The sequence below is a fragment of the Symphalangus syndactylus genome, chromosome 4 (assembly GCF_028878055.3).
Source record: "Symphalangus syndactylus isolate Jambi chromosome 4, NHGRI_mSymSyn1-v2.1_pri, whole genome shotgun sequence".
NCBI classification, from domain to species: Eukaryota; Metazoa; Chordata; class Mammalia; order Primates; family Hylobatidae; genus Symphalangus; species Symphalangus syndactylus.
In genome coordinates this window covers 93370230-93394358 of record NC_072426.2, presented here as the reverse complement: position 1 = coordinate 93394358, position 24129 = coordinate 93370230, and the positions used below count along the sequence as shown (strand labels likewise).

The window sequence follows — 24129 nt, the reverse complement described above, 5'->3', positions numbered from 1 at the left end:
CTTAACTGCCACACTGTTTTCCAAAGTGACTGAACCATTTTATATCCTTACCAGCAATGTATGAGGGATCTAATTCCTTGACATCCTTGCCAACCCTTTTAATTTTTTGTGTTTTTTATTATAAAAGCCTTTCTAGTGTGTGTGAAGTGACATCTCATCATGGTTTTGATTTGCATTTCCCTAATGACTAATGATGTTGAACATTTTAAAAATGTGCTTCATGGCTGTTTATGTGTCATCTTTGGAGAAATGTCAGTTCCAATTCTTTACCCATTTTTGAATTTTTGTTGTTGTTGAGTTGCAAGAGTTCATTATATATTTTGGATATTAATTTCTTATCAGAGATATGGTTTGCAAATATTTTCTCCCATTCTTTGGGTTGTTTTTTCACTTTCTTGATAGTCCTTTGAAGCACAAAAATTTTAATTTTGATGAAGTTCAATTTATCCATTTTTTTGGCTGTTTGTGATTTGGGTCTTATCTAAGAAACCATTGCTTAATCCAAGGAAGGTCACACTGGCTTACACCTATCTTTGTTCTAAGAGATTTATAGGTTTAGCCCTTACATTTAGGTCTTTGATCCATTTTGATTTAATTTTTGTGTGAGGTAGGGTTCTTACTTAATTCTTTTTCATATGGCCATCCAAGTTGTCCAAGCACCATTTGTTGAAAAGCCTATTCTTTGTCCGTTGGATGGTATTGGAACTCTTGTTGAAAATCAATTCACCAAAAATATGTCTGTTTCTGTACTCTCTGTCTCTCTCTTTCTCTTTTTTTTTTTTTTTTGAGATGGAGTCTCACTCTGTCACCCAGGCTGGAGTACAGTGGTGTGATCTCAGCTCACTGCAAGCTCTGCCCCACGGGCTCAAATGTCTATGCTCCCACTTCAGCCTCCTGAGTAGCTGGACCACAGGCATGCATCACCACGCCTGGTTTTTTTTTTCGTATTTTTATTAGAGACACAGTCTTGCCATGTTTCCCAGTCTGGTCTTGAACTCCTGAGCTCAAGCGATCTGCCTGCTTTGGCCTCCCTAAGCGGTGGGATTACAGGTGTCAGCCACCATGCCTGGCCTGTTTCTGTACCCTCAAACCTGTTCCATTGATTTATATGTCTGTTTCTTATGCCAGTACGACATAGTCTTGATTACCGTAGCTTTGTTGTACATTTTGAAATTGGGCAGTATGAGACCTCCATGTTTGTTCTTTTTCAGGATTATTTTGGCTATTCTGAGTCCTTTGTATTTCCATTTCCATTTTAGAATCAGCTTGTCAATTGTTGCAATAAAGGTAACTGGAATTTTTATAGTGATTACATGAAATCTGTAGATCAATTTGGAGAATATTGCCATCTTAACAATATTTAGTCTTCCAATTCATGATCACAGAATGTCTTTCCATTTATCTAAGTCTTTAAAAATCTCTTTCAGTAATATTTTATAGTTTTCAGTGTAGAAGCCTTGCCCTTGTTTTGCTAAGTTTATTCCTAATGGCATATTCTTTCTGATGCTATTGTAAATAGAATAGTTTTCTTAGTTTCATTTCTGGATTGTTTATTGCTAGTGCATAGAAATGCAATTGACTTTTGTATATTGATCTTGTATCTGTAACCTTACTAACCTTGTTTATTAGCTGGAATGTATCTTTTTGTGTATTCCTTATGATTTTCTACATTTTCTACATGCAAGATAATTTCATGTGCAGATAGAGATAGTTTTACTTCTTACTTTCCAGTTTGGATTCCTTTTATTTTGTTTTCTTACCTAATTGCTCTGGCTAGAACTTCCAATACTATGTTGAATGGAAGTAGCAAAAGGCATCCCTCTCTTGTTTCTCATCTTAGAGGTAAATTTTTAGTCTTTCACTATTTTGTTTTGTTTTGTTTTTTGAGACAAGGTCTCACTTTGTCACTCAGGCTGGAGTGCAGTGGCATTATCTCAGCTCACTGCAGCCTCAACTGCCTAGGCTCAGGTGACCCTCCTACCTCAGTCTCCTGAGTAGCTGGGACTACAGATGCACACCACCACATCTGGCTAATTTTTATATATATTTTTTTAGCGACAAGTTTTTGCCATGTTGCCCAGGCTGATCTTAAAACTCCTGAGCTCAAGAAGTCTGTCCACCTCGACCTCTCAACGTTCTGGGATTATAGATGTTAGCCACCATTTAATATGATGTTAGCTGTGGGTTTTCATACATAACCTTGGGTTCAGGAAGTTCCATGCTTTCTTAGATTGTTGGGTGTTTTTATGATGAAAGGGTGTTGGATTTTATCAAATGCTTGTTCTGCATCTGTTGAGATGATCATATGTTTTTTGTTCTTTATTCTATTAACATGGTGCATTCCATGGCTGAGTTTCATATACTGAGCTAGTCTCACATTTCTGGGATAAATCCCACTTCTTTATAGCATATAATCCTGTCTATATGTTGCTAAATTCCATTTGCTGCTATTTTGTTGAGGATTTTGCATCTGTATTCATAAGAGATATTGGTCTGCAGTTTTATTTTCTTTGATGTTTTTGTCTGGTTGTGGTATCAGGGTAATACTAGCCTCAAAGCACAAGTTGGAAAGTGTTCATTCCTCTTCTATTTCTCGTGATGAATTTGTAAAGAGGATTTAATATTTCTTGAAATATTTAGTATAACTCACTAGTGAAGACATCTAGTCCTCGGGTTTCTTTATGGGAATTTTTTTTTGATTATGAATTTAGTCTCTTCACTTGTTATGAACCTTTTTCTCTTGAATAAATGCTGCCTGAATTCCTGTAAGCCTTTGGTTAATTTCTAACAATGTGAGAAAGTTGGTTCGGAGGATTTTCCAGTGTTTTTATTGTTTTATGGAAGAGAGGATTTTCAGAGGTCCTTAATTCACCTTTTCAACTGATACCTTTTTAAGCTGACATATAATTAATTTGGTGCCAGTCCTAAAACATCCAGAACTTCTGGGACAAATTTGGGGCCATATCTGGGCAGTTGGGAAGGTGGATGGGTGGAAAGTATTTAATTTTGTGTTGAGTCTTTTTTTATTCCAAGTGACCTAGCATGTAATCAAATGCTGGAAAAGGAATAAACCAAACAGAATTTAAAAAAAATTTAAAAAATAAAATTTAATTTTTATTTTGTACAATTTTTGCACCATGAGGCAGTTGCAATTTTTAAGACACCAGTGTTCCTTCTGCTTCTCAGCACTGATGTCTCAATCAGATTTTCCTAGGTCTCTTGGGCCCCGGCAGACCGAGGGCTGTGTGCCCAGGCCCAGAGCAGAGATTATCCTGTATGCAGATGCCTCAGAGTAGCAATGCCAGCACAGTGCAGTGCAAGCCTCATCTCTCAACCAGGTCTTCTGTTTCTCTCTCCTAGGGACTTACTGTTGTATTTACAAAAGAGCTTGAAAACTGGGCTGTCTTTGCTCTCCAAGCTCCCTTATGGCTGCTGTTTTCACATATGTTTGTGCTGAAGCCCACTGGGTAAAGAAGGTGTGAGCAGCTGCCTGGGTGAGGAGAGTGAGGGGGCCCATGGCCCCTGGCTCCGTGAATCTTCCCCGCATCCTGTGGCTTCAGGGACCCCTCTGTGAAACCCTTTGGGCTGTGTGTAATATATTTTCAACACTATTGCCCTGGCCTAGTGGCTGCCTTTAGCTTGAGATTTTTTTTTTCTATTAAGGAAAGTTCCCTTCCTACCTGAGTGACTGCTGCACTCAGAGGCTCTTTGAATCAATGAAAGCCTAAGAGATTGTGCTATTCAGATAGAGTCGAATCTCAGGCCCACTCCAGCAGTGTAAGCAGGGGACAGACTTCTCTGTCCTCTCCTCCCGGAGCACCAGAGTGGCGAGTCCACCCAGTTCCTCAATCCCTCCTTAATAGCGTGCTCAGGGAGTAGTCCTATCATTGGTTTGTGGGAGATGGAAAATGATTGGTTCCCTCTATTTGGAATAAGAATGGAATCACATTATGGAATGCATGTGTATGCAGTTGAAATTACAGTGGGGTTTTGCTTTTAAGCCTCCATTCCTTGTTACTTGGGTATTGGTATGTCCTTGGGCTGGGGAGGGAAATGTGGAAGGGGTCTGTTTGTATTCATGACCATGCCTTCTTTTTTCTGTTGACCACTTCCAGCCTTGGAACCTGGGTTTCACTGTTACCAGTTACTTCTTCCTTTTAGAGTTAAAATTATACAAATGCAACATTGTGGTCAAAGCTCATTTTTTATCTGGGGCAGCCTCCTAGGCGATACCTCAGGGGCATATGCTCAGGAGAGAATGTTCCCCTTGCTCATTGATAACGTCTGGGCAGCTGCTGTTGAACTATTTCATGCCCATTCACACATGGGTTGGAGTTGTTTTAAGAATTGCCAAATACTGCTAAAAACTGTGCCCTCACTAAATTCATCTGAATGCCCCAAACCCTGAGAGTTCACAAAGCCTTAGGACATTCATTGCTCATGAGCCGAGAACAGCCTCCTAGCAGAGCATTGGCATTTCTATTGTACTGATAAGGAATCTCACGCTCAGACTCAGTAGGGAGATCGGGGCATCAGGCGCAAATGAAGGCTTTTCTTTTTCCTTATCTTGGCCTAGTGTTCTGGCCTGCAGGTTAGGTATCTCCAAAAGCACCCTGTAGGAGGGATGTTTTTGGTCATTGGCCTCACAGGCCTCCAGGGGCCCATGCACAGGTAGTTCCTCATGGGTTCCGTCCTGTGGAGTTACTGCTGGGCATTCCAAGGACTGCCGAGGGGTGGCTGAGGTTGCGGGAACACTAAGCAGACATTACACTCTATAACAAGTTTGTTTGAAATAACAGAATAAAGGCAGATGGAGGCTCTATCTTTACTGAAGTTCGGTGCTGGTGGTAGCTCAACATTGATCTTACTCGCGCAACGTTTCCCTGCAATGCTTCCTCCTGCCGCTTGGGGGAGATGCTTGTCATCTGCACCCAGTAAGACTGAGGAGCAACAGTATACGCTTGGCCTTTGGTATCCTTGGGTTCTGCATCTGCAGATTCACTCAACCTCTGACAGAAAATATTTGGGAAAAAAACAATAAAAATAACATAACAATAAAAATAAAAATACAATATAGCAACTATTTACATAGCATTCATATTGTATTAAGTATGATAAGTAGTGTAGAGCTGATTTTAAAGCATATGGGAGGGTGTGCATAGGCTATACACAATCACTACACCATTTTATAAAAGGGGCTTTGAGCATTCGCAGATTTTGGTATTCATGAGAGATGGGGAGTGGAGGAGGGGTTTCCTTGAACCAATGCCCTGAGGATGCCAAGGGACAATTGTACATCAATTGAGCTCATACTGTATGTCAACCATTGTATTAGACATATTTCCTCCCCTCAAAAATCTCAGCCTGGAAGAAGAGGCTTACATGCCCGAGTTACAGTTCAATAGGTAGGTGTGCCAACATAGGTTTGTATAAAATACATGGGGAGGCCGGGCACAATGACTCATGCCTGTAATGCTAGGACTTTGGGAGGCTGAGGCGGGTGGATCACCTGAAGTCAGGAGTTCGAGACCAGCCTGGCCAACATAGTGAAACTCCATCTCTACTAAAAATACAAAAATTAGCCAGGCGTGGCGGTGTGCATCTGTAATCCCAGCTACTCGGGAGTCTGAGGCAGGAGAATCTCTTGAACCCGGGAGGTGGATGTTGCAGTGAGCTGAGATCGCGCTATTGTACTCCACCCTGGGCAACAGAGCGAGACTCTATCTTAAAAATAAATAAAAAAAAATAAAATACATGGGAAGAGAGTGAATCCCTTTCAGAAGGGAGAGCATTTGGAAAGGCCCTGCAGAGGAAATGGCATTTGGTTCAGGGAAAATGGGTGGGTGAAGAAGGTGGGACAGGGTGTCATAGCAGAGGGAACTGTGTTGAGCAAAGCAAGATCATTGTGTGCATAGGTCATGGCACATGTTGCAGTGTGGTGGCAGCCTGGGGTTCCGGTGATGAAAAATGAGGCTTGAAAGATAAGATGAGAAAGAGTTAAAAAAAAAAACGTTCACTTAAATTCAGGATGAAAGAGGAGGTAGGTGGAAAGAGGAGGCAGAGCAAAGATCTGACAAAAAATCGTGAACCATTACAAAGTTGTCACCTGAGGCTACTGCAGTGTGTGGGAAGGAGCACTGGACTGGGAGTCCTGTCCTAGCTCTGCCCACCTACTAGTGTGACCTTGAGCAAGCTCTTGCTCAGTTGCTCAGTTTCCTCATTTGGAAAATGGGGTTAATCATGTTGAGCTGAGGCCTGTTGGGAGGGTGAAATGAGAGAGAGGAAGTGACAGTGCTTTTTAAGTTGTAAACATCTGTGTTCATGAAGTGCTCTTCTTTTTTAGCTACACAATGGGATGGAAAGTTAAGAGCAGGGCTGGTTTCTCATTAGGGATGGAGAATGGAAATCGTCTGGCCCAGGAGCTGCTTGATTGCTCATTAATGTACTGCGTGGCAACTGAAAATGGGGAAGCCTCTGAAAAACAGAAAAGATGTGATCATTCAGGCCCTGTGGTTTTAGTTCCTTATCTTAGCCTTTCTTAAAGAATGATGAGTTAAACTCCAGAGCCTGTCATTCACATCCAACAAAACCAGTCTGCACTCAATTAATTTAATATGAAAGATATAGTGGGCCATTAATCTATGGGGGAACCGCAGTTTTTGATAAAACACCCAAATTAAATTCTCCAAGTTAGAAAAAAGGGAAATTATCCCATTTAGTATCACTTGAATACCATTAGTTATTCAGTTCAACAGAGAATTCAGTCAGTTATTCAGCTGAGCTCTGGCTTCTGAGACTCTCTGAATACATCAGGCACAGAAATTCATTTCATAGTTTTTCAACTGTGAACTTGTAGGAGTGTGGAGTTAGATAACATCTAGTTGCCTAGAGATTTAGAGATGAGCTAGCCTGACTTGAGAAATGATATTATTTGTAAAAACTGGACGTTTATCACTGCTGCTGTTACTAGGTTAGAAATGTAAGCAGGACTTCGGAGTCATCAGAGGGACTTGTGTTCACCTGTGGCTCCTTGACCTGTGTCATTCTGGTTGTGGCCTTTAACCAACAATCTGCACACTGGTTGTCTCACTTCTTGCTAGGTTGTTGACACAGCAGAGTGGGAAACGTGGGCTCAGGCCCAGGTCGGGGTCCAGTGATGTGGGTTCCATTCCCTTTCCTCTTAAAAAGGAGTGTGCACCAGAGTCGGGGTCAGTGATCCTAAAATACTGTAGTATTTTATACTGAGACAGGTGGAGCCGGAAGGGGCTTGTGGGGGTAGAGTCTGGGCTGGGAGTGGAGTGGGCACAGCAGAATTTGGGGCTGGGAGGACAGCTGAAGGAGAAGACAGAAGAAGGGCTTTCTTTATCCCTTGATGGGATGGGACATCGTGCAGTTTCTCCTTGGATATAACTGGCTTGAAGCTCTCCTTAAACTCTAGGTGCCACATATTTTTGGTATTATAACTCAGAATAATGCTAGCCTGAGCTCCCATGTGGCCGATTAGTGTCCTGCTTAGGGTCCTCTCTCCTCTTGAATTATATCAGAAACCTCTGGGGGCTTTATGGTTCCCCGAAGCTGAGTCATTACAACATTCACATGGGCGGGAAGTGCTCTGGTCTTAAGGAACTCCTGCAGTGGCTCCTGGAGGCCACAGGGGGTCACTGTTGGCAGCCATCAGGCGTTGCCTGCAGGGTTCAGGACCACAAGGGTGGTTGGCTGCCGACCTCAGAAGCCTTGGATAAGGGTTGAGAGAGCCCTTTCCCTTGGCCCAAGTTTAGCTGTTGTCGAACTTCGCTTACCTCATCTTGAGTGCCAAACCCATTCTTCCACCAAGGGACCATGGCTCCAGCAGGCCGAGTCACAAAAGGCCTGTGTGATACCCTTCAGCATCTCAGCTTCCTGTTTTCCCTCCCCAGGGGTCAGAGGCTTTTCCTACTCACGCTTGTTTTTTCCATTCTCTGACAGGAGCCCCTGACTGCACACATCCCCTCTGCTCCCACATCACTTCCCCACCTCCACTCAGGGACGGACCCTTTCTAAAGGTGCCATTTCAGCCTCTTTATCTCACAGCAAACACGACAATAACAGATAATATTTAATAAACCTAGCCCATGCCAGGGCTTTCCAAGCCCGCCCTGTACTGTCCCATTTACATCTCAAAGCAACCCGGTCAGGCCCCCACTTCATAGACAAGGAAAGAAGGTGTAGATAAGGTAATTCAGGTTGCCAGAGGTCACACGGAGCAGAATTTAAACACATCCACTTTCACATACAATTCAAATCTTTACTGATGCCTTTCCCCATATTCTAGGATTATTCATTAATTTTCAGAGACATTGTTCTATTCACCCAAGGGATTACTACAAATTAATGTTGCCTTGAAGCATGGAGTTTCTTTGCAGGATGTAGCCAGATCATCTGAATTCTATAGGACACTGAGCTTTTTCTGTCTGGACAGGGGAGTAGGGTGGGCCTGAGATGACCCGGTTGGTCTGAGTTGGTCTGTTGAACACAGCTGCACAGAGGCAGGTTTGTAGCTTGGTGGGAGCACGGTGGAGCTACAGTGCAGAGTGGTGTGTGTGTGTGTGTGTGTGTGTGTGTGTGCGCGCTGGGGAAGGAGCCCACTGAACTGAGAAAGTAAGGAAAGTAGGCAGGGCACTTCTCAGGGGCTTACCTGGCAGGCCAAGGTGTTTGTATTTTATTCTGTGTGCAGTGGGAGCCACTGAAGACTTTTGAGGAAGAGAATGGTAAGATCAGAGCTGGGCTTGAGGAGAATGGGTTTAGTCTTTGTGTGACAAATGGCTCAAGGCCCCACCTGTCTGAATTCCAAAAACCCGGCTCCCTAGTCTACATACAATTTCCTTCTGCAACCTGCCTGCCTGTCTGTCACTGAATGTCACTGTCTCTCAGGGGCTGTAATCTTCCAAAAGTCACGGTCCTTGTAGGGTACAAGCTTCTAGTTTTTAGTTTGCAGTCAAATGTCTGCAAAGCCCATCCCGAGGCATCCTGACCTTGTTGGAGCCTTTCGTCACAATACAAGGCAGGTATCATGGTGTTCTTAGGGTCTGGAACTTACAGACCTCCCTTTTGAGTTTTAGAAGCCGCAACATACAGGTGTCTTCTCACCCACTTGGCAGACACAAGGCCCTTCCTTGAGGAACACAAAAAGATGGAAGCCAGAGAGAGGGGTGTCTTGGAGTCTTGTAACCTAAGGAGTGACAAACCACCGAAACCTCAGTTTTCTCTCTGGAATGGCCTCTTCCCTTTTCTTTCTCTGGAAAACTCTTACTGATCTTCCCCTACCCAGTCAAATTATTTCCTGTGATGGCTGCTGGCTCCCTAGCAGAATGCGAGGCTGCTGCCCCTAAACTCTGACAATACTTTATTGGTCTCTTTTTTAAATGATGCTCACTACTTTCTTCATTATGCTAGAGATATTTGTTGGTCTTATTTTCCCAGCTTGCCTCTGAGTGCCTTGAAAGAAGGATTTGCTTCACTATTATCTCCGTATCCAACTCAGGGCCTAGTGCAGTGCGAAATACTTAATTGAGTTCAATCAGTCATACAAAAATATGTATCGCCTGCTGACTGTGTTCTTGGCACTAGAATACAGCAATGAATAGACCAAAGCAAACTCTCCACCTGCCCTCATGGAGTTCACAGCCTAGTGGATATTCTGTATGGGACACCCATGGGGGCACTTCCATAAATACCTTCTGAGGGACGGACTTCATGCTGCCTTCCTCAGATCTGGGAGATGTTCTGTTCCCAGAAAGGGTTCTTTGACAACTTGTGAAGTAGAAATGCTTTCTTTCAGGAACAGGGCTACTGACCTTTATCCTGCAAATACTAACAGTGCAGTTCTTGGTAGGTGCCTGCTATGCATGTCTTGAGTGGCACTGGAGTAGAAACAGACTAAGATTTTACTCTGAGAAGAGAAGGTGACCCACTGGGGCTGGGGCATTAGCCTGGTGCAATCAGAAGAACAAGGCCAGCAAGAGTTTTTTTTTGCAAAATAGTTGGATTTTAGAGGCAGATAGGGGCCTGCCAAGATGCAATGAGACTACAAAATAATTGGTTTTAATTCCAGAATTTGCCTCTAATGGGTTTTGTTCCCTTTCCGGCATTTTCCAGGTCCCAGACCTCCCTTTTGAGATTTAGAAGCACAGATATCTTTTCAAGGCCACTTGGCTGAGGCAGGGCCCTTCCTTGAGGAGCGCAAAAAGATGGAAGAGGTCATGCATGGTGGTTCATTCTTATAACCCCAGTACTTTGGGGAGGCCGAGGTGGGAGGATTGCTTTAGCACAAGAGTTCAAGACCAGGCTGGGCAACATAGTGAAGCCCTGTCTCTACAAAAAATTAAAAATCTTAGATGGGCATGGTGGCACACACCTGTAGTCTCAGCTACTCAGGAGGCTGAGGTGGGAGGATTGCTTGAGCCTAGGAGGTCGAGGTTGCAGTGAGCTATGATTGCACCACTGCACTCCAGCCTGGGTGACAGAGTGAGACCTTATCTCAAAAAAATGAATATATACCCATCTATTAATATATGTATATGTGAAGACAGAGGGCTAGAGAGCGGGGTGTCTTGGAGTCTTGTGAGCTGTTAGAGTTAGCAAAAGATCCTCTTCCTCCTCCCTGCCCATACACTCATCTACCAGCTCTCAAGGTCATGGGAAACCAAGAAGGGGCTCCAGAACTGGGACACTAGTGTTTCCAACAACTCATCTTGTGGTAGCAGGAAGGAAGGTTCCTGGCCTGGTCCATTAACCCAGTCGGGCAAATTGCTGTCCTTCCTTGAGCCTCAGTTTCCACATGAATAACATGAAGAGGTTGGGCCAGATGGTCTTTAAATGCTCTTTTGTTTTTTAGTAGGAAAGAGCTCTGGTGTCAGATTACACAGGGTTTTAAATCGAAGGTAGCTGCTTGAGTGGTGGGGCCATGGGGTGGAAAGAACTGTGTGGGTTTTAGAGCCAGGCACGCCTGGGTTTCTGTCCAGGCTCTGTTCCTTATTAGCTGATTTACTTTGGGCAAGTTACTTAACCTCTCAGAGGCTGGTTTCCTCACCCATAAAGCAGAAATAGTGATGTTCCCTGCCTGGGTGGTTGGGGGAAGTCCTTTAGTGAGATAATGCGGGGAAGGCACCAAGCCCACGGCTTGGCACTGTCAACGTGGGTGACGGTGGTGGTGTCTGGGGATGCTGGCCACCTTGACGGGTGAGCTGAGTGGGCAGAGGATTTGAGGAGCTGCTCTGAGCAGGGCACTCCCAGGAAGAAATACATAGGGAGATGTAAATTTCCACCCCAAGGTGGCTTGGCCATTCTGGAATGGCATCACAGGAACAACCAGACAACCCTAAACTGTCAGGGTATCTTTACCTCTGTAGGGACAGGCTTGCCCTAGGGCTGCTGCTAGGGCTGGGCAGGGCCCGCTCTGTCATTCTGGGTTCTGAGCTTCCTTGCAGCCAGGTGAATCCTGAGGTTCCTGGACTATTAGGTTGGTGCAAAAGTCATCGCGATTTTTTGCCACTACATTGCAATTACTTTTGCACCAACTGAATACTTCCTGTCCCAGCTGGCGCAGTGCACCGCCTGGGCTGCGGATCTGGGCTAATGCGCTGTGGATCTGGGCTAATGCGCTGTCTTCCTCTTTCCAGTGCGCAGGTCCAAGGCGGCTGATGAGGAGAGGAGCCGCCGAGCCCAGCGCGCCCGGGACGAGTACCGACGCCACTCGCTCCGTGCTATCCAGAAGGGAACGGTCGCCGGCCTCAGCTCCATGTTCCGGGAGCTTGGCCAGAGCCATGAGCAGGAGGCAAGACTCTACCACCACCTCCCCGGCCCCGGTCCGCCGCAGCCCCTTGCCCTGCCGGTCAGGTGGGTCGAGGCTCCGCGTTAGTGTGGTTGGGGCAAGGGCCTTGGATTAGGGCATGGGACACCGGGGTCCCAGTCCCAGTTCTGCCCCAGATTTGCTGTGTAGTTTGAGGCTAGCATTTCCCCCTCTGGACCTCAGCCCTAGTCTAGGGTAGGAGAGGGAGGAGAGATGTGGAAGTTGGAGATTTGTAATAACTTCGGAGTTCTGGGAGCTTAGACCTTTTTAAGGTCAAGGATTCCTTTGAGAATCGGAAGAAAGCTGTGTACCTTCTTCCCCCTCAAATATGCATATATAAAGATCTAGAATGTTTGCATACAATTTGAGAGTCTAAGGGCCCCAGGCTAAGAACTTGTAATGAGACCTCAGATGGGTAAAGCACGGCCGGGCAGCCTGGACACCAGGGCTTGCTGCCTCTCGGAGCCCCAGGCAAGCCCGTTTTTCTCCAATTGGAATAGTAGGTTTGCAGTTTAGCATGGTTGGTTGCAGGCGGGTCCTCACACACATTTGTGTCCCGTGAGGGTTTGTTTGGCAAGGGCACTTAGGTGAGTGTCCGAAATTGTCAGGACCAAAGCTTAGGAGGTTGCAGGGAGCCTCTCTTCCTTCTACCTGCCCCCACCTTAGGCCACCCCAAGGTTTGGCCTCTCTCCTCTTGGGTGCCCCCCTTCCCTCATCATTGTTGAACAACCACTGTCCCCAGGAGGGCCAGAGGCTGGGTGGTGAGCACCTGCCGGCTCCTTTAACCTCAGGTAATCTGCAGAAGAGTCCAGTCACCCCCAGATAATGAAGGGGTGTCTGAGTTTTGCTTTGCCTCTGCCTGCAGTCTAGGGACAGTTGATGATGTCTTCATTTCTTCCCCTCCCCTCTTCCCACCCTTTCCTTTCTTGTCAAGTATAAGATTCCCAAACCAGAAGGTTTAAAAAGGTATACTGAGAAATGGCTGACTCCCTCTCTCCCTCCATCTACTCCATTCCCCCTTCTTCCAGAGGTCACTACTGTTCTTAGATTTTTTTTTTCTTTTTTTGAGACAGAGTCTTGCTCTATCGTCCAGGCTGGAGTGCAGTGGCGTGATCTCAGCCCACTGCAAGCTCCGCCTCCCAGGTTCACTCCGTTCTCCTGCCTCAGCCTCCCAAGTAGCTGGGACTATAGGTGCCCGTCACCATACCTGGCTAATTTTTTGTGTTTTTAGTAGAGATGGGATTTCACTGTGTTAGCCAGGATGGTCTCGATCTCTTGACCTTGTGGTCTGCCCACCTCGGCCTCCCAAAGTGCTGGGATTACGGGCGTGAGCCACTGCGTCCGGCTCTGTTCTTAGTTTTTTATGTATCCACTCACTTTGTTTTTGCAATTACCATCATGAAAGGCCTTATTCCTCCCCACCTTTTTTTTTTTTTTGTAGAAAAGTTTGCATTTTATGCATGGGGTTCTGCACTTTGATTGCTTTCCCCTCATATAACTAGTTTTTAGAAGGCTTTTCATATCAATTCTTATATTATCTATTTAGGCTTTTTTTTTTTTACAGGTGCATAGTATTCTATACGATGTGCTGTAAATGATCTTTTTATTGTGTTGTCTTTATTGATTTCTAAGAACTCCTTACATATTAGGGAAGAGGATTCTTTTGTCTGTGATAAACATTTTTTCTCAGTTTGGCACTTATTTTTTGATTTTCATGATGAAATTTTTTGTCATGCAGGAATTCTTGATTGTTACAAGGTCAAATTTTCTTTTATATCCTTTTTTTTTTTTTTGAGACGGAGTCTTACTCTGTCTCCCAGGCTGGAGTGCAATGGCACTATCTTGGGTCACTCACTGCAACCTCCACCTCCCAGGTTCAAGTGATTCTCCTGCCTCAGCCTCCTGAGTAGCTGAGATTACGGGTGCATGCCACCACACCTGGCTAATTTTTGTATTTTTAGTAGAGACAGGGTTTTACCATATTGGTCAGGCTGGTCTCGAACTCCTGACCTCAGGTGATCCACCTGCCTCGGCCTCCCAAAGTCCTGGGATTACAGGCGTGAGCCACCACACCCGACCTCTTTTATATTTTCTAAATTTGGGGGCATAGTTAGAAAAGCCATCTTCTCATCTATGCTTTTTAAAAGAAACCTAGAATTTGTCCCTCAGGCCCATTTGATGGAGCCACATGGACCATGGTGCAACCTGGCTCTGGGCTGGCTGTGTGCAGCCAACAGGGGAGCAGTGGCCTCACTCCAGAGTGAGCCTCAAAGGGGACAAGCAGCTGTGCACACAGGGCAGCAAGCCCAGGCAGTGAGAGGGCCCTCCTACCAGCCTCTCTCCTGTAGCTGCCCCATGGGACGGGTGCCCATGGCCTCACTGCTCTGTGGCGCCTGTCAGCACACCTCATCTGTTTGTGCTAAGGGCAGATGCATGCCACTGATGGGAGGAGAGGTTCAGATTCAGGAGTGAGGCTTTGGGCCAAGTGGCCTCCTGGAATATACATCTAGTATTTATACTCTTTTTTTTTTTTTTTTTTTTTAGTTTTGAGTATTTATTATCCTTATTTTAATAAAATTTATTTAATTGTACATTTATTAGATTTAACTTTTTTTTTTTTTTTTTTTTTTTTTTTTTTTTTTTTTTTTTTTGAGACGGAGTCTCGCTCTGTCGCCCAGGCTAGAGTGCAGTGGCGCGATCTCGGCTCACTGCAAGCTCCGCCTCCCGGGTTCACGCCATTCTCCTGCCTCAGCCTCTCCGAGTAGCTGGGACTACAGGCGCCCGCCACCGCGCCCGGCTAATTTTTTTGTATTTTTAGTAGAGACGGGGTTTCACCGTGGTCTCGATCTCCTGACCTCGTGATCCGCCCGCCTCGGCCTCCCAAAGTGCTGGGATTACAAGCGTGAGCCACCGCGCCCGGCCAGATTTAACTTTTTTTAAAAAAATATTTGAGACTTAGTCTTGCTCTGTCGCCCAGGCTGGAGTGCAGTGGTGGTCTGATCCTGGCTCACTGCAACCTCTGCCTCCCAGGTTCAAGTGATTCTTCTGCCTCAGCCTCCCACGTAGCTGGGATCACAGGCGTGCGCCACTACACCCGGCTAATTTTTTGTATTTTTAGTAGAGATAGGTTTTCACCATGTTGGCCAGGCTGGTGTTGAACTCCTGACCTCAGGTGATCCGCCCACCTCGGCCTCCCAAAGTGCTGGGATTACAGCCATGAGTCACTGTGCCCGGCGTATTACATTTAACTTTTAATGATGGCTGTGTTTAACAACTGGCTTAGAAAATTCCTGAAAATTTAACAGTTAGCTCTTGTGGACCAGTATACAAGCTGCTCACATATCTTTTTACCCAGGCCCTACTCTTTACTGCTGGTATGACTTTGGCTAGTAATTTCAGTGCCAGTATCTATACTAAGGAAATTATCTGCAAATTGGAAAAAGCGCAAAGATGATTATCATAGCATTATTAATAATGGCAAAAAGTCAAAGCAATGTAATTGTTTACAGTGAATTTTGGTTAAGTCAATTCACTGGAATGTTTTCTGAAAATAAAAGTGACTCCTTTGAAGGGTTTATAAGGGAAAATGCCATAGATTAGCTGAAAAAGAAAAAAGAAGTGAAAACTATCTAATTTATATAGAATGATCAAAATTTTAAGGTATATAAATGTAGCATTTATATTCTGGGGGAGTCAGATCCCCTGCTTAGAAACTCTCTGCTTAGAAACGAATTCAAATCGACTGCTTAGAAACAGAGGGACCAGAGTGAGTGAATTTATTTTTTGCTGTTATATATAACTTCCTATTGCCTTCTAAGGAAAGCGAGTCCTAGAAACTAGAGGAGTTTTTCCCCACCGAGCACAGCTATTTTTGGGGGGATGCAAATGTGGAGGAAGAGGCTGGGTGAAGCAGGCTGCCCTGCACTGCTTAATGAAGAAGAAAGACATCTGAGGTTACTGAGAAGGAAAAGTGTGAGGACTGGGAACACAGGCTGGCTGGCTGTAGGGCTGTAGGGGGTAAAGGAAAGCCCAGAGTGGCAGCGAGTGGGAAAACAGGGGCTGGAGGCCAACTCCACAGATGACGGCTGTAAGCCATGCAATGTAACCTCACCCTCTGTCCTTCCGACATCTTTTCTCAAATCTACAGTGTTCACTATTGTGTGTGTCCATGCGTGTGCATGTGTGAGTGTATTCAGTTTAGGGTGAGTAAAGAAATACCCCATGGATTTATTCTGGGCTTGTAAGGAGGTGTGCTGAGCACAGTGTCAAAGTGAGGGCACAGGGCAAATACGGAGACCACATGAGAGGACAGCTGACATTGACTTTATAAAAAACAAGGATAACCGTGAATTCTAAATGCCAGTACTATTAGGTGGATGACAACAACAAAATAAGAATTTACCAGGCTCCTGTCACTCAGTTGGAAATGGCGAAGAGGCTTTGGTTGTTCAAGGTGGGCTGTTGCCTTGTTCCTCAGATGCTGTATTGTTCTTATTATTTTGAGACAGAGTCTTGCTCTGTTGCCCAGGCTGGAGTGCAGTGGCACGATCTCAGCTCACTGCAACCTCCGCCTTGTGGGTTCAAGCGATTCTCCTGCCTCAGCCTCTTGAGTATCTGGGAATACAAGTGTCTGCCATCATGCCCAGCTAATTTTTGTTGTTTTAGTAGAGATGGGGTTTCACCACAACTCCTGCGCTTTTGTAAGGCAGAACCAGGACAGTGAACAGAGAGAGAAACCGGAGAACCTCAATTTGCTCTGGAAATGGCTGAGATTTCCTGCCCAGGAAATAAAAGTATGACAGAGGAAACGGAGGCGGAAGGAAACAAAACCGCACATTGGTAACTATGGTTGGAATGGGTGAGGGACTGAAGGCACGGAGGGTGGGAGGAGGGGCACGGGAAGAGTTTAGACGAGGGAGTAGACCAGGCCAGACTGGTCTCGGCCTCCCAAAGTGCTGGGGTTACAGGCGTGAGCCACCACGCCCGGCGCAGATGCTGTATTTTTGTGCCATGATTTCGTGCACCATGGTGTTACTGCATTGTACTTCACCACACAGTTGTGGGTGCCTGTCACGTGTCTTGTGCTGCCAGCTCTTACTACGCTTTCAGTGTAGCCCGAGTGCAGTGGGGTCTTATGTGTCCCAGTCTACGTACGCATGTGTCTGAACCGCAGTTCAGACACGAAAGCAATGATGATCTTGGCTCACCTGTGAGAAAACTTTAAAACGTATCTACTCCCTCGTCTAAACTCTTCCCGTGCCCCTCCTCCTCCCACCCTCCGTGCCTTCAGTCCCTCACCCGTTCCAGCCATAGTTACCAACGTGTGGTTTTGTTTCCTTCTGCCTCTGTTTCCTCTGCCATACTTTTTATTTTCTGGGCAGGAATCTCAGCCATTTCCTGAGCAAATTGAGGTTCTCCGGCTTCTCTCTCTGTTCACTGTCCTGGTTCTCCCTTACAAAAGCGCAGGAGTTGTGGCAAAGGCAGGCGTCCCCTCAGAGGGCAGGGAGGGAGAGGTAAGGAGGGGACAAGACCCAGAATTCTTTCTGAGAGAGAGAAGGGGATGGGACACACTCATTTACTTTCCGTCAGGAGCCTCCTTCGTCCATGCTGGTATTTATGCCCTGGCCATGCTCGAGGGAAAACAAGCCTTTTCTTTCCCTCAGACACCCCCTCCTAGCTTCTTTTCATTCCCACCTGTGTGGCTGTTTTTTGAAGCAATCGGTAACAGTTTTCTTTTAAATAAATAATAACAGATGGTACATTATAATCTGCAAAATGCCTTCGAGTACCTGGGCTGTTTTAATCCTCTTTGTAGGCATGGATGTGGGCACCATGCTTATTCATTCTCTCATGGCCTTCCCCTGCCCCTTCTTCCACCCCCCCCTTCCTCCTCCTTCTTTTACCTTCCTCTCCCTTCCTCTTTCCTTCCCTTCTGCCTTCCTCTCCCTCCGCTCTTTCTCCCTCCGTGACTCTTATGCCCTCCCCCCTTTCTTTCTCTTCAGCAGGACCTGGGAGCGCCCGCTGCGCCCAGTCTCCAGAGATGTCATCGTCCGCTGGTTTAAGGAGGAGCAGCTGCCTCGCCGAGCTGGCTTCGAGAGGAACACCAAGTTCATTGCCCCCTGGTTCCATGGTAGGACCATTTTTCTGGGCCCTGTGCCAGAAGATTTCCACATCTTTGCCTCTCTCTGGGGTTGGGGAGGGGTGCTGAGGACAGTTATAATCAGGGGGCAGAGGACTTTAAGCAATCTCCATTTTGCCCCTCTCCCAGTGGGAGTCCAGGAGGCTGCAGGCCCCAGGGATGCTGAACGGGCCTCCCAACTCTTCTGGGAAGGGATGAACATGGCTCTCGCCCACTGCTGTCACCTCGCAGCCTCTGTAGCCACCAAGGGCTCCTCAGAGGCATCTTCTTTGTGGTCATAAGACAGCCCTGAGAGTTGCATGAGCTCCTGGTGGCTAGGACCCCCATCCCTGGATCCTGGCCACAGCCTGTCAGTCTGTAGGCTCTGGGTACATACTTGTTGATCAGATGACAGATGGCTGAATGAAGAGGTCAGCGTCACCCAAACATAGACTGTTAGGGCAGGGTGGCTCCTTGAAAGTCCCTCCTTGCACACCTTGTTTCCAATGCTCTGGCCTTTTTCCTGTTCCTCAAACAAGCCATCCTGTTTCCCATCTCAGACCCTTTGTGCTTGCCGTGGCTCTGCAGCTCTTTGCATGGCTGACACATTCTCATTTTCCATCTCAAACATCCCCTCCTCAGAAAGGCCTTTCCTGAACTCCTTACCTACAGCAGCCTTCCCCAGTGTCCCTCAGCTCGCCCTGCTCATTTCCTGGACAGAGTGTGCCCAGTTGGTATTTATCAGATTTACTTACTGTCTGTCCTCCCACCTGAATGTCAGCCTGTGAGGTTAAGGAGCTTGTTTGTTTTCCCTGTGCCTGGCTCAGTAAGTATCCATGGGAAGAATGGATGAAGGTGGGAAGAAAATGTCCAGATTGGGATTAGATCCCAGGCTTTCCAGTTCCAAAGAACAGCCCTTGCTTCTCTGCATTGAAAATCCAGAGCCACACATGTGAGGGTCAGATTAGCCTTCCCAGCTGGTCTTATGCTTGGTGAGGTCAGGGGCCTATGTCTTAGGCATCTCTGTATTGGACCCTCACCCCTGCCTCTCACCCAGGGACCAAGTACAGAAATACCTCCAAGACGAGCTTGCCATCTTCCTCTGTTGCCAGTGCTGTTGAGCTCTCCAACCCAATGAATAGCATCCGTGTCATGTCGGTCAGATTGGACATGCCTCAGTCACAAGTGCGTCTGAAGTCTCAGTGACTCCCACCAGTCAAGGTTTATTTCTTACACATGTTACGTGACCTTTGGGAGTTGGTTACAGACTTCAGTCTGCGCCTCAGCCTGAAGGAGCTGCCTCTATTGAAAACGCTGATGGTCAGTCAGGCGCGGTGGCTCACGCCTGTAATCCTAGCACTTTGGGAGGCTGAGGTGGGAGGATCACTTCCTGGCCAGCCTGGCCAACATGATGAAACCTTGTCTCTACTAAAAATATTTAAAAAAAATTAGCCAGGTGTGGTGGCAGGCCCCTGTAATCCCAGGCACTCAGGAGGCTGAGGCAGGAGAATTGCTTGAATCTGGGAGGCAGAGGTTGCAGAGAGCCGAGATTGCGACATTGCACTCCAGCCTGGGCAACCAGAGTGAGACTCAGTCTCAAAAAAAAAAAAAAAAAGAAAACATTGATGATCTCATGACAGAGGGAAATAAGAGACTTGGAGAACCACACATTGGCTCCTAAAGCTTTTGCAGGAAACTGACACGTAAAGTTGTTGCTCACATTGTGTTAGCCAGAGCCAACGTGGCGTCCATGGTACAGCGGATAGTTTCGAGGGATAATCTAGTCTGTTATGACCACCGTCCACTTTCAGACCTCTTTCTTTTCCCAGGTCACCACACATCTGGCAGAAGGTTGGACTGGCTCTTTAGGGCTCAGAGAGAAGACAGCACTCATGGCTGACTGAGCCATGTGTCCCTGGAGCTGGTGCTGGGGATTCTTTGCCTCTCCCTTCTGTCCCAGTTATGTGTCCCTGTAGCCCCGGTAGAACTTCCATTTAAGTCACCACTGCGCTTTTTGTTCAGACGTTACTGTGGTCATGGAAGTGCACTGGCATCTTAGGGAGCTATGGAGTGTAACTCAGGAGTGGCACGTGGGTGAGAGTGGGCAGCTGTGCTGGGTGCTCCGACTGCCTTTGGTAGCCAGTGGAGAAGGTGCGACCGAGGTGCTCAAATTTATTTTTAGCTTTGTTGTCTTTTTTGACTTTTTTTTTTTTAAAAGGTAACTTTTATATTGTCACAGAACAAACAGAACCAAGATTTAAGTCTCACAATTTATGTAGCTAATTTTATGTTCTTCTGACAGTTCTACCATAAAGCATGCAGAAAAGTTGCTGTTACACAGGCTGGAGCTATTTTGTGACAGAATTATCATTGATCTGTGACAGAAGGGAAGAAAAAGGCTCACATATGGAGGGTGGCCAAGTAACTTTGCTTAGAAAGGACTGTGTCGTATTCTAAGATTATATCCTTTCCTCAGTTTTAGTGTTAAAATGTCCTATCTTTTATGAATTGATGGGATAGTAAGTCATGGTTATTTTTATATATTGCCTTTGCTTGAAAAAGTAAAAAGTTAGCAGCCCAGGATCTACCCCACTCGTGCTTTTTTTTTTTTTTTTTTTTTCCAACTTTACTCACTCATAAAATCCCAAAGTCTGGAATGGTGAGTGTGTTCCCCCTTCTCTTTCAATATAGGAATTCCCTGACGGAGGGGCTAGGACTTCCTCTGTACCAATTCCTACAGAGGCAGGTGGCCTGCACCAGTCTAATTTAATTGTTAAGGAGTTTTTGCTGCAGGTTGGCAGGGGACTCGGCTCTCGCTGGGCTTGGTTGGGCGTCTCAGCTGGGGCAACTCTGCACCACGGATCTCTTATGCTCTTCTGGGACCAGTGGCCCAGCTCAGGCGTGCTCTTCCCATGGTGACAGGACAGACGTCAGAGAGCAACTGGAAGCATGCCAGGCTCTTGAGCCCTAGTCTTAGAGCCAGCACCTTGTCACTTTGCCTTATACCTCACAGAGCTGAGGAATGGGAAAATATATTCTGTCTTTTTCTTACGAGGAACTGCAGAGTCCTCTGTCAAAGGGTGTGGCAACAGAGAGGGAAGAAGAATTTGAGCCAATAACGTAATCTGTCAGGATCCCAATACAAATCTTTTCTTTCCCGAATAAAAGAGTCTTAGTTAATTTAGTTAGATTTCAGATGCAGGTTAAACATGACTACTCGAATGATTTCCTTCCCTTTCCTCAAACACATGTGGATTTGTGCCAGTGTTATCCAAACAGCAAGTAGACAAAGAATCTGAAGATATGGGGTCCATTCTAGAACTTAGCAGCTCTGAGACCTTGGATGTGTCCTTTAAATTCCCCATCTGTGAAATTGGCATTGTAACATCTACTTCACAGGACACTTATGAAGATTGGGCCAACAGGAGTGCTTTGTCCACCATAAAAAGCCATGCCAGTGTGTTTCCTGATGTTTCCTGGGATCTGGGGTCAACCACCAGAGGCTCTACCTCCTTTGGGAAATCAGGTTTGGGGAAATGGGCTCAGAGTGCAGAGTGCGAGGGGACTGGGAATAGGCTTTTCTCTGGGACCGCAGGGTTCTGGGTAAAGTCTCCTGGGTTACAAAGAGTGATAGTAATTCCTTGTTTCTCCTTTGTTTATTGTTATGTTCCAGGAATTGTGAGAGAGATTTGTAGTTATATCAAACTACTTGTGAGAAATGCTAGTACATATAAGCTTGGCTGTGGGGAAAAAATGTATTTTCGAAATTCGACATGTATCTAAAATTATTAAGAATGTTCTCTGTCTGAACATTGGCTCAGTCAGAACAAATTCCGTTTCCTGAGCTTTACTTCTACAAAAACAGTCGCAATGTGGTCTATGATTTATTCTCTGGGTGACAACCCATTGGCTGCCTTGCTGCTTGCCCTTAGGGCTTGTCACAGAATGGGACTACCCGGTGGGTGACGTCGTTGGCATTGGTAAATTATCTCCATGTGACCCTGCTCAGGTGCTGGGAGTAGATCTCAAGCGTGGCCTCACCTGGGCTTGGGTGGGCCTTTGGCTGTCCTCTGTGGGGTGTTATTGGCATGCTTCTTCATGAGCAAGCACAAAGGGGGGACCCCACCTGGGAGGAGGCACTCCCCAGCCATGTAGACAGTGCAGGGATCCCAGCAGTGAGGGGTAGCTTTCCTGTGAGACGCGAGAGCTCCAAAGTAGAATGGACACTTCTTCCCACCTGCTTCCACTGTGACCTCAGAATACATTCAGAGAAGAACACTGAAGGTCACAGAGCTGCTAGGTTCTAGAATGGGCCCCACATCTTCACACTCCTCCGGCTTGCTGTTTGGATGACAGCACACAAACAAAACATTGCTGTGTTTGAGGGAAGGGAAGGAAATATAAATCACAGAAGTCATTTTAATGATTACTGCGGGAATGTTTATCTTGGAAAGGAGAAGCTGTAAGGAGGAATGGGTAGAGGAACAGAACCACCCCCTCAGTCTCTGGAGTTCTGTCTTGAGAAAGGGGGATTGCTAAAAAGGTCAAAACTGGGCTCCAGGTGTGTGAGGCTGTTTTTGTGTTGCTGTAAACAAATACGAGGCTGGGTAATTTATAAAGAAAAGTGGTTTAATTGACTCACAGTTCTGCAGGCTGCACAGGAAGTAGCACCAGCATCTGCTTGGCTTCCGGGGAGGCCTCAGGGAGCTTTTACTCGTGGCAGAAGGTGAAGCTGGAGCAGGCATGTCACGTGGTGAGAGTGGGAGGAAGGTGGGTAGTGGCAGGTGCCATACACTTAAGCAGATCTCATGAGAACTCACTTACTGTGGTGAGGACAGCACCAAGCCATGAGGAATCTGCCCCCATGACCCAAGCACCTCTCACCAGGCCCTACCTCCAACACTGGGGATCACGTTTCAACATGAGATTTGGGTGGGACAAATATCCAAACCATATCCCTGGGGATGGATGGGGATTCTGAAGAAACACATTTCACTTTAGTAGAAGAAAGAGCATTTTTGATGGCTGCAGCTTGCTATTGGGCAGTCTTGATGGCGAGTGAACCCCCCAGAATGGGGAGTGGAGGGCCTTTACAACCTCTGCTCCTGACCTCTGCCATGCAATGTGGTTCTGAGGGCAACACTGCTGATATTGCTCCAGGGCCCTGCCCCTGCCAAGCCACTGAAGTTTGCTCAGGTTGTCATGAATGTTGGAAAGGTTGGCCGGGGCCTGGGGCTGGCCACAGGGTAGGTGCCTGGGAGTCTGTGGGCTGAGGACTGAGGATGTTCTCCACCCTGTGACTGTCGGACTTCACCTTGCTCATTTCTCTGTTGATGTTGTGTTGATGGTATAGAAACTGAGGTGTAAGCAATGGTAATCCCCTCCTGGGTAACCCTCCTGGGAGCCCTGTGGATGAGGGGCAAACCCACAGGCTGTCCTGCAGGGAGGAAACCCCCAGAGAGGTGGAAAGAACTGTGCCCTGGGAGGCAGCAGCTGAGTGGGAATGGAGTTGGGGCTTGGCCCCTCTGACTGCATGCACTGGGAGGGAGGTCACCTCTCTGAGCTGTATGGAGCAGGAAGGGGTTGGACAGGCTGGCTGCTGCTGACCTTTGCCATCCTCGGGCTTGATGCTGCCACGCAGTCCTGCATCCCATGGCACTGCCAATTACTGCAAGAGCTGGTCATGGTTAGCCCTTTACAGGTGACCCCACTGAGGACCAGAGAGCTTGAGAAACTATCCCACATTTGTCCAGCAGTCAGCAGGGGAGCTGGGATGAAAAACCAGGTTTCTGGCTCTTAGTTTTACCTATTCCATTCTGGCTGTCTCTTTGCATATACTGCCATCCAGGGTTGGAAACTGGGACAGAAAAGTGCCCTCTCTGTATTTACAATCCCTTACTGTATATTCGGTGAACTTCTTTTAGGCTTGGCCTGCGTTCTTTATTTTAAATCTCACCCCTCCTCATTCCTGACCTTGGCAATCAGAGCTGGCACTGGTTTCCTGACCCAGCTTGAGGGAAAATCTGGGGATGCCCTGTTTGGTCTTTGGGATTACTCCCAGGAACTAGAATTTCTGGAGCTAAGAGGGAGAGAGTGTGCCAGTCCAAACCCCTGTTCTTGGCTTCCAGGATTAGTGGGAAGACAGGAAATGCTGGTGAAGATTTGGAATCTGTTGAGAGGGGGC

At 46.5% G+C, this 24129-nt stretch overlaps 1 protein-coding gene across 8 annotated transcripts in view; it reads left to right on the top strand.

Annotated features, from left to right (window-relative positions):
• The window catches only part of SH2D4B (SH2 domain containing 4B), a 124896-nt gene that overhangs the window by 69907 nt on the left and 30860 nt on the right, over positions 1 to 24129 (top strand). For 6 of the 8 annotated variants that reach the window (XM_055275513.2, XM_055275515.2, XM_063638150.1 and 3 more), the window contains 2 exons: positions 11658 to 11874; positions 17830 to 17957. In XM_055275513.2, the coding sequence (XP_055131488.1) occupies positions 11658 to 11874; positions 17830 to 17957 (345 nt within the window). The remainder of the gene's footprint in view (positions 1 to 11657; positions 11875 to 17829; positions 17958 to 24129) is intronic. The other 2 variants (XM_063638147.1, XM_063638149.1) reach the window with 1 other exon arrangement.